Source organism: Fulmarus glacialis, unplaced genomic scaffold (assembly GCF_000690835.1).
Source record: "Fulmarus glacialis isolate BGI_N327 unplaced genomic scaffold, ASM69083v1 scaffold16524, whole genome shotgun sequence".
Classification (NCBI taxonomy): Eukaryota; Metazoa; Chordata; class Aves; order Procellariiformes; family Procellariidae; genus Fulmarus; species Fulmarus glacialis.
In genome coordinates, this window is record NW_009210060.1 from 1,708 (window position 1) to 12,001 (window position 10,294).

At 39.6% G+C, this 10,294-nt stretch overlaps 1 protein-coding gene across 1 annotated transcript; it reads right to left on the bottom strand.

Annotated features, from left to right (window-relative positions):
• Positions 1-225: 225 nt before the first annotated feature.
• FKBP9 (FK506 binding protein 9, 63 kDa) lies at positions 226-7,548 on the bottom strand. The gene is given in 6 exon segments (XM_009577050.1): positions 226-467; positions 1,721-1,866; positions 4,175-4,364; positions 5,590-5,735; positions 6,641-6,830; positions 7,407-7,548. Coding segments are annotated over 6 exon segments (1,002 nt in total). The 5' UTR covers positions 7,495-7,548.
• Positions 7,549-10,294: the final 2,746 nt, after the last annotated feature.

The following is a 10,294-nucleotide window of genomic DNA, read 5'->3' on the forward strand; positions in this document are numbered from 1 at the left end:
CCTGTTTCATCACTCCACCTGTAGTGTTTATGTTCTTCTCCAACACACACCTACATCCTCTTTGTTCCCAGTTCTCTCATTATGCTATGACAGATTGTCTTTTTCTTTTCCTCCTCCTATATAGCTTAGGCACGCAGACATAAAAAGAAAAATACATTCTACATAAATACTCAATTTTTCACTTAAAAATTCTTTTATTCCCCGCCAGCCTGCTTTGCAGGCAATTCATTCTGCTTTCACAGCTGCTAGGGGCATTTTCTTTATCAGGTGATATACTTACGTCGAGTCTAGCAAAGTACCATCCAGGAGCGAAGCATTGTAGTGATACTTCAAGTAATCTCCCTTCTTACTCAGTACAGTGCAGTTGGAAGGTTTGTAGTTAACAGTAATGCCGACTGAATCTGAGGGGTTGTGGAAGTCAACCACGTGGATGTCAAAGACCAGCACTGCAGATCCTGGAATCTTTCCTAAACAGGAAGCAAATTAGGCAAGTAGAGAAAGAAATGGTACCCAAACAGCCTTTGATGACCAGGTGCTGCACCCTGTAAGAATATATATTCCCACTGTGCCTGCTACTGAGTCATTTTGCTCTTCTCCTTCAGAATTAAAGGATTACATCTCCTCTGTACGCAACAGACACAAGCTGCATCTGATGTAGGAAAGAGAACCAGTGGAAAACCACTAAACGCGCTCAGTTCAACAGCGAAGGAAAAAATTTCCATTATTCTGAATTATGCAGAAATGAAGCGATAACCATGTATTTCCTGTGCCCAATTTAAATGACTGATTTGTGTTTCATGTACCAATTAATTATTGATCATCAAAATTCTCACAGGACTTCTCATGCTTCAAGGAATGCCATTATGTCTAAAAGGTTTACATTTCCTTAAAATGTCCTGATAGCAAGCAATGTCTCCCCCCCACCCCTTCACAGGATAACACGCAATCGTATTACCAGGATTGATAGACACATCCAGACCCAGGAGTGGGTTTTGTTGTGAGAGGAGTCTAATTCCCAAATCAACAGCATAGAATTTGCATTCCCAGAAGAGAGGCTTTTCTTCTAAATCACTTTTTCCAAATAACATCCCAGGAGGTACCTTTTGAAACACCAGCCATAAAACTGTGATGGGCTAGAAGGGTTATCATACTCAGCCTCTCACAGCAATCTTTTTAGGTAGTTGTGAGTTTTCGCAAAGGAATCTTAACTGTATGTTATACATACACAGATACTTTGCTGTTACATGCATCCACTGTTTACAGAGGCGGCTTAGGGAGTCCACAAAACCTGCGGCTGTGGAAGGAACAGGGAAGAAAACTTAACACGATGAATTCCTTTAGCATACAGAGCTTGCTAAGACACACAGGAAGGAAGATCTCACGCTGCAGAGCATCCAAGTACCAGTCTGTCTGAAACACTGATTATCCAAATGAGTTCAGGTCACCAAGTACCAGTCTGCTTGAAACACTAATTATCCAGATAATTTCAGGCCACCAATTACATGTGAGATTGTTCTGCATTCTTATTGTCCTGCCTATTTAGCTAATTAAAATAATTTTGCAAATTCTGGGTGTAATCCTGTCATTTGCACGCCCACAAAATAATGAACTAATTCACAAGCCTTTCAAATGCCCAAAAAATGGAACTACACACAGATGCACTAAACAATAAAGGAAACATCATTAACTACGGAAGACTTGAATGAAAAGTCAAGCTCACCTCTTCCTTCTTCTCCATATCCAAGATGAGGGGGGATTATTATTCTTCTTTTTTCACCAGTGCATACACCTAGCAAACCTTCATCCATCCCAGCAATCACGTAACCTTTCCCGACATAGGTGTCGTATGTATGATTTCGTGAATAGCTATGGAAAATATTTGCATTTTAGCAGTGTCAGGTGTACTCAAGAAAACACAGAATCTTGCAATAGATCTGCAACAAATTCTTAACCCAGTTAAGGTCAAACACATGGTCATTAACTACCACCGGAGAGGCACAATGCAATCACCGTGTTCAATGACTCTTGGCCACCAAGTTTCATCAGTCAGTGATGCATGCGTCATTTATTAACCAGTACTGGGACCCTGGCTAGGGAACAGCTTATTTGCAAATGCATTTCTACTATATCTTGAAAGAAAATCTCACCTATTTATGTATTTTAGACTAAACAGAAAACATGTTTTGATAAGTAACTGAAAAAAAATCAGTTTTCTCCTTTCAATTTTTCTCTGCCCCGATCCTGCTTTAGTAAATGCTTATCAACTAGATATAGTTTACGTTCATTTTCATGAGACACCCTTCAGACTATCTCATTTTGCAACCACAGCTATGTAGTTCAACTACTACAAGCAGGAGGTGGGATAAATAGGTTCTCCTGGGATGCACAGAATTAAAATGAGTCATGACAACAAAACAGTATCAATACTATCCCTCCCTTCCAAATTATGTCAATCACTTTTACGTAGGTTGAAGGATCTGCTTCAACACCTAATGACAGAATAAAACAAGCCTACAACAACAAATTGTGTTTATTACAAGGATGTGTCTGTCTTCTGCCTTTCTTCAAGGCATGCTACATGAAGGCACAACCCAAGGAAGGGAAGGCAAAAAGGTTTTAATTCATCTTTATGAGGTAACTGTGGGAAAGAGCAAGACCAGTACAGACCCTGATGTAATTCAGGGGTTTATTCAACTGCTCTAAGTCCAGACAGCCCTGGATGAGCTGCCCAGGGGCGGTTCTGCAGCTGAATATTGCAGAAGAAAAAAATGAAGGAAAAGATTATTAGAGTTCTTGACCCCAGCCACTCACAGTGCTTTTGGCATGCTTCCCTGTACTAGTGAGAAATTTTTTTCTGGCCAACTCCAAGGCTTTCAATAACTATTGTTAGCTGCTCTATTTCTTCATAGATACTTGTTAGATATTGGCCTTTCTTGTAAATTCTGCAGGAAGCCAGGATACAACACTTTAACGAATAAGCCCTCTAACAACTGTCAGTGCTTTAGTATGATGCGGAGACTGCTGTCTACAAAGCATTTATTACTATTTATTGACAATAATGCTAATAGAAATACTACAGCCCTTTTCAATAATTGTTTATTACTACACACAATACTCATTTACATCTCAAAAAAAAGAGATTCTGGGCAGGTGCACTGTGGATAAGCTTAAAGTTCTTGACTTACAAGTTTTTGTAAGCTGTAAATTAAGGTCTACAGTGATGGCTGTTGATGCAGGTCTCCTGCTTTCTATCCTCCCACCAAACTGGGTAGCTGAATGGGGAGGTCAAGGTTGATTCTGAACCTTACTGCACCTGAATTCAATTACATGAGATACAATTCCCTGACTCCTCCTCACGGGAAGTAGCACACATGGCGTATCACTCAGCTGATGTTTGCAAACTGGTCCTATCTTCAGCTTGCAGCCGTTGTAGAAGTATGAAAAAATTTTTATTCGTTCATTTTGTAAAACATTTTACAGTGGCTCATTTTCAACTCTTTTTAGCTACTTGTGCCAGCTGTTCTGAAAGCTGGAGTGGGGAAGTAAAGTAGTGCCCATTAAAGAGCAAACAAAAGTGACAGGAAGCTACATGGGTATTATTCATCATATAATTCTGTACATGAGGCTCATCTGCCCAGAGAGCTTTGGATCTGAAGTGACAGCAATCCCTCTTCCTTTACCACAGAAACCCCATTGCTAAATTCAGTCTTGAAAGACATTAGCCTTCAAAATGCAAGCAGCTTTCAAGCACAAAGGGAAAGGCTGTCCTGAGATTAACCTCAAACCAGCCACGAGCTCACTGACTCGCAATTCTCAGGACGTAAAATGGGAATAGTATTTATTTTCTCTCTCTTCAGGAGTATTACCTATTTGGCAGATAAACAATATGGGGCAAAGAGTCTTCAGGCCTGCCTGCCCAAAGCATACACAGCCTCACCAGGTGGACCACCGCCCCTAGATGGCGTCTGCGATACTGTCATAACACAAAATAGGTCTTTGTCTTCCCTCCCGTGCTGAAAAGGTTTCTATGAGTTTTTTAAGCAGAGAAGACTTCAACTCCACTCACAAATTTCAAAAAGGAAGGAAAAGCAAAGAATTGTATTTGGGTATATTATGAACAAGACAAACGAGCCAAACTGGAAACGGGATCTGTAGGGCTGAATGGTTCCGTTACCTGGAATCAAACAACGTGCCATCCAAAAGCGTGCCGTTGTAATGGTATCGGAGAAAGTCTCCTGTCTGGCTCCTCCGCTCGCAAGATTCAGGCACATGCTGGTTCTCAATAGTAATACCATCTTTGGGGTTATGGAGATCTAGCAAAACCACATCAAAGACAAGAGAAGCTTGGCCAGGGATCTCCTTACCTACAAAAGTGTTAGAGCAGAAAATTAGTAAGAAAGAGCAGATGGTCCAGAAGGAGCTTAAACATGTTTGTTGAAGAAAAGTAGCCTACTGCTGAATATCAGGCACCTCCCCTCCCAAAATAAATTAGCGTAATCTGCTTCTAGTCAGTCATTTTTGGTTTCATGTGTGGGTTTGTCACTTAATTCTCCAACTCAATTATTTCATTCTGTTCCTATTGTGATGGCACTGCCTCACCAAAAACAACAGCCTCTTCAGCAACATCCACCTTAGTCAATATATACCAGCTCCATCTGAGCTGCATGGTGTAGTCTACCAGTATTTCCAACACACTTCATGAAAGTGCATAAAATAACCATCAGAATACAAATTTGGTACATCCACTCTTCCCATCCTGTTAATATCAAAACAGGAGACCACATGATGGAAGTTAAAGAAGGGTAGACTGAGTATTTCAATGAAAAAGTACCTTTCCATCAACACACAAATTATGGCGTGGGTTGCTCTGACTGAGAACTATTGAGCTCAAGATCTTGGCAAAATTTTAAAACTAACTCCACAAAGTTTTGTTATCCATGGAGATGGCTATCACAGTTAATGGTAATGAAGTCATGGAAGTGGTACGAAATCCTGTACACCACAGACACATTCTTAAACATTAGAGCAGAGAAAGAATTTAAGGAAGCGTCCCAAACTATACCTAACTGCCACCTCCTTTAACACGGGGACCTCTATGTAAGACCTGCGGGCTGCATACAGTCTCATAGGACAATTAATCCATCTTGTAGTTATTACTAGGGCATTGGTTGCAAAAAAAAAGAACAAAACTGGAACTAAAAACACATTTTTCTTTTTTCAAAAGTTTTCTGCTCTCTGTGGCAGTCATTGAAAGAATTATGCAGGCATCTGACTTCCAGTTTTTCGAGCCACTAGATATTAATCACAGATTATATTATCTGAATGAAATAAAATTTCAGTATATAAAGATTACAATTTTATCAACAACATCTCTGTTAAGCAACCTACTGGTTAAATTTAAAAAAAAAAATCTTTTATTTTCTAATTAGTCAATCCTGTACATTATACATTTTGAGCCTCTCTTTCCATCATTTTGTTCCATCTGTCCGAAACGGGTAATAATGCTGCCCAAAAATTTAAAATACATAAAGTACAAGTTTTTTTTAAAATATGGATGACTTGGATAAAAAAAAAAAGAATAACTTTTACCGTCTCCTTCTTCTCCATATGCCAGGAAAGGTGGTATTGTGATAATGCGCTTCTCTCCTACGCACATCCCCAAGAGACCCTGGTCCATACCAGGAATCAGCCATCCAATTCCCACATAGGTATCGTAAGTTCGCATCCGATTATGGCTAAAAATGGGAAAAAAAAAAAACAACCAAAACCAAACCACAACCAAATGTCAGACAGCCACAGGGAAGAACAATATTAATCTTCAAAAGCCACACACTATGCATAATATAACTCACAACTTGCTGCTCCAAAAATACTGCTCCTTGATTTACCAAGGGTTGGCTGGGTAGTGCTTTCCAGAGTGCTTAGCTATTTCAGGAACCTAACAGAGGTTTTGAAAAGTGGCTCATAAACATAATAGCATTTTATTAAAGCATCATTTTCCACAGAACTTTAATGAAGTGCACACGTTGTAAACTTAAAATCTCAGTATGAAAGTGTTAATATCTCAATTTCATCACAAACTTTGCTTAGTTTTTTGGCTGGGTAGTGTTTTCCAGAGTGCTTAGCTATTTCAGGAACCTAACAGAGGTTTTGAAAAGTGGCTCATAAACATAATAGCATTTTATTAAAGCATCATTTTCCACAGAACTTTAATGAAGTGCACACGTTGTAAACTTAAAATCTCAGTATGAAAGTGTTAATATCTCAATTTCATCACAAACTTTGCTTAGTTTACAAAGCTTGTATCTAACTTGAATAGCTATGCTGCAGCGGTTATAAAAACTATCTATTAGCTGACTGCAATAAATACAGATACAGGGAATGAAATTTTTAAAAAGAAAGGATCTGGGCTCGTAATGCTAACGCAGAAATAATGTACTGTTTTATTGGTTTGAGTCAGTACCGCTGTCCCATAATCCCCGAATAAATTACTGACATTTATATGATGCTAGCTTTCATTTCTTGTCTTTCTGGGCAATTAGCATTAATTGTTATACCAGTGAAGGGGGAGGAAGTGATGGTTTAAAGTGACATCAGATACCTATTAAAAGACACAAAGACACACAACCCAGCTGCGTACCTTGAATCAAACAAGGTCCCATCTAAGAACGTTCCATTGTAATGGTATCGTACAAAGTCAGACACCTGGACTGTCCGAGGACACTTCTCAGGTTTGAAGTAAGTCTGAACCTGCACTTCGTCCTCCGAGTTCCAGAGATCGATCAGAAGCACATCGAAATGGAGCACAGCATTGGGGGGTATCACACCAGCTGCAAAACCAAACCAACACAACCAGTTTTATTTCCCTTTTTCTACATGAAAGGGAACCAATCTACACATTCCCTAAATAAAATCCACGATGTACAACTTATTCCTTTTTGTGCTTATATCCCCCTGTCCCTTGTCACTGTTGCAGCTACAGAAGCAGGGGGAGAATCTGGCAACGTGAACCGTTATCAAACATGTCCATCAGGCAAACTGCTCTTGATTTACCATTTGTCGCCTCTGAGTCTGCAGAGTAAAGCTGCTTTTGGCACTGACAAGACCCTGTGCAGCACTGCAACGCCAAAACACGGTAGCTATTTAACAGCGAGGTAGGTATAAATAAATAGTTAACTTTAGTAGCAAGGTTCATTTGCTGAAGGTCCTCTACAGTCAACAGCTCTTCCTTCCGCACGCCGATGAAGGCCGGAGCTATCAGCTACCCTATAGGCTTAACAAACAGCCCTGAGCAGGGGAGAATCTCTCTGAAATTCACTGCTTGCAATTTCTGTGACTCCATTTTCTGCCTGCTCTGCCGAACCACTTGCACCACCAGCCGTTCACCGCCCTGGTGCTGCACTTACAGACGCCTTCGCTTCCGTAGGCGAGCTTGGGGGGGATTTTCACGAACCGCCGCTCGTTCACGCACATGCCGACCAGAGCTTTGTCCATCCCAGCAATAAGTTGACCTTTTCCCACAAACACGTTGAACGTGGATCCCCTGTCATAGCTAAAGAGGGAGAAGTGAGCAAAAATGTTAACGGTTCATTTACCCATCACTCCACTATTTTTTTGAGAGTTTAACCGTACCTTGTCTCCCCTTGCCCTGTTAGCATAACTTTATTGTGAGACAGCTGCTAAGAGAAGGGGCAAATCTATATGTTTCTGAGACTTCAACCCAGCTCTCCTTCGGTTCGCTGCTCACCGTCTATCTGAAATGCATTCTAGCAGTGTGCGATGTATATGGCCGGCACCCGAAGCCCCTAACTACAAACGGCTAATTTACACGCTAATACTATAAGCAGTACTGGAAAATTACAGATGAGAAAGAAAAATTAAACAACATTACAAGATATGAAAGGATGGCTGCTCCCACAGTAGGATCTCAGCATATTGATTTTGGTGAGTAACACCACAAAAATATTATGCGAGATCGCTAAGCTTTACAACGTGAGACATCTCCGTGGGAGAAAAGGAAAGGAAAAAAGATGCCTTTTTGAGTAATAGCTGTGAGATTTGCCAATTGGTTATTTATTTTCTCCAAATGGTTACTTATTTTCTTCTCCACATTCCCAGCTCTCTCGTCACTAAGATTTAAATAGCAAAAAATAGAGATGTACTTCTAACAGCAAGTGTGCCAGACCAAGAATGATCTTCCATTGTGATAATACATGAACATTTGAAAGGTAAAAGAAATGATGCGTAAATGATAATTAAGTTTTCCACAGAGAGCAGCAGTGTTACCACAGCAGAACACTAACATTAGCTTACGTGGTTAGTCTGACCACCTTAAATCCGCACAATGACCCCACTTTGCTGTGCCTGAATTGCTGCTGTTATTTAATTTTTTCAAGCGATGTATAAACATTTGGCAGGAAGCATTTCAAAAGCTTTGTGCCTATTTTTAAGCTTTTACTGCTTCCATTTTCTCAAATTCCTTTTATAATTTAAAGGACTTCCCCCCCTCCCGCCCCCCAGATAAAAGGCAGCACTGGAAAAAAAAATTTTAAAAAAGGCTTGTGCCTCTTCTGTCTGCTAAAATATTCTGGAAAGCAGCCAATAGCTAGATATCACTAGGGAAATGATGTCAAACTTTCCTTCGAAGTCTGTATACATCACTTCCACAACATACTAAGCCTCCTAATAGTCCCAGAGCCTCGAATCCCTCAAATATTTTACTGAGTGATCTCTCTGTTTGCTCCACCATCTTTTTTTCTGGCAAACATTTCCTTTAAAATAGACAACTCTCTATACAGACCATTCACTTTCAGTTGCACAAATACTCCTACTTCCAGGCAAGGATGGAAAATATTTAAATTAGCTCCTGACAAATTCTATTATACACACAAAAACATCATTAAGATGTTAAGACTAATAACATAATATGTTCTAAGAAACCCCAAAAAGTGGTATTTTGTAGCAACTGACAAAGCTTGGCAATACATCTGGGATGGGCTTAAAACAGAAGAGCTTTTTTTTCGCCAAAAATAAACCTACAATTAAGAAAACATTGATGCTAAGCAGAGAACTGAACAAAGCAGTGAACAGATCATGCAGCTTTGCAGGACTGACTTTGCAGATTCCTTAAAACTAAGCAAAATTAGTTTCTATTAGAGGAATCTACCAAATTCACAGCAGATGACTAGGCAATTAAGTTCAGATTCAAAAATGCAAATCGTTTTACGGCCTTGGAAATAAAAATGCAAATACTGACGGGGGAAAAAAAAAGGAATAAACAGGCACATTAGTTAATTTATGTGACACAGTCATAGTTACTAAGACTGTCAACAGCCTGTTAACAAGAAGAGCTGTATTACTACCTTCTACTTGGAAATACAGAAAAATCATTTTAAACCTCAAGAACATTTTCAGCAGTTGAAGAATAAACAAAGTGAAACTGCCCTTAGTTCAACACCCGGAGTATTTTCTAGACCGATTTCATAGTAGTGTTTGACTAAATTAATGCTGGTAAGCACTTTCATAAACTTAAAAAAAAACAGATAGCGACTCTGACAGGTAGAAAAACGGGCTTTCTAATAGGCTAATTTTAGTATAATTTGACTGAGTATCTTTAACTTGTATGCAGGGAACACTAAAGATTTTATGACAAATACTCCAAAATATTTCTTCCATTAACCTACAAAACATAAAAACCTCCTAATTTTCCATTGTCTTAACATGATAATCCACTGTCATCAATCTTAAAAAAAGACCATAGTTAGCGAATAACAAAAATGTATGTCAACATGAGCTGCCGTCTAGAAAAAAAATGACAAGCTGAACAAACCTGACTTTTTGCATCCTTTTGAAATGAGGATGGCCATACAAATACTCAAGTTAGATTAGACTATCATTATTATTATTTATTTACTGATTTTTAGAGGGCCCAAAGTTCTGCACAGACTGTTCCTGCCCCAAATAATTCAGAGCCAAATGACAAGGAACTTGGAATTAAACCAGAGCCAACACCTGGAAAGCCCCTCCAGGTGCCCTGCCTCAGTGCAGAAATTTGCTGGTATAACTCAGCGTACAAGTAAGCCGCAGTAGGTATCTGCAGAAATCAGAAACACATTTCTGAACAATGGCTGGTTTTCCAATTGTCGCATATTTGTAAAATGAGCAGTGAGGATGCTGCCTTTCTTTGCGCATCCTCACACCTCAGTTAAGACTTACTTTCTGAGACTGTCAGTTGCCAATGAATTCACTGTCCTTGCTGTGCTTTTTCACTGAAACTGTACCAACGCCAGCTGAA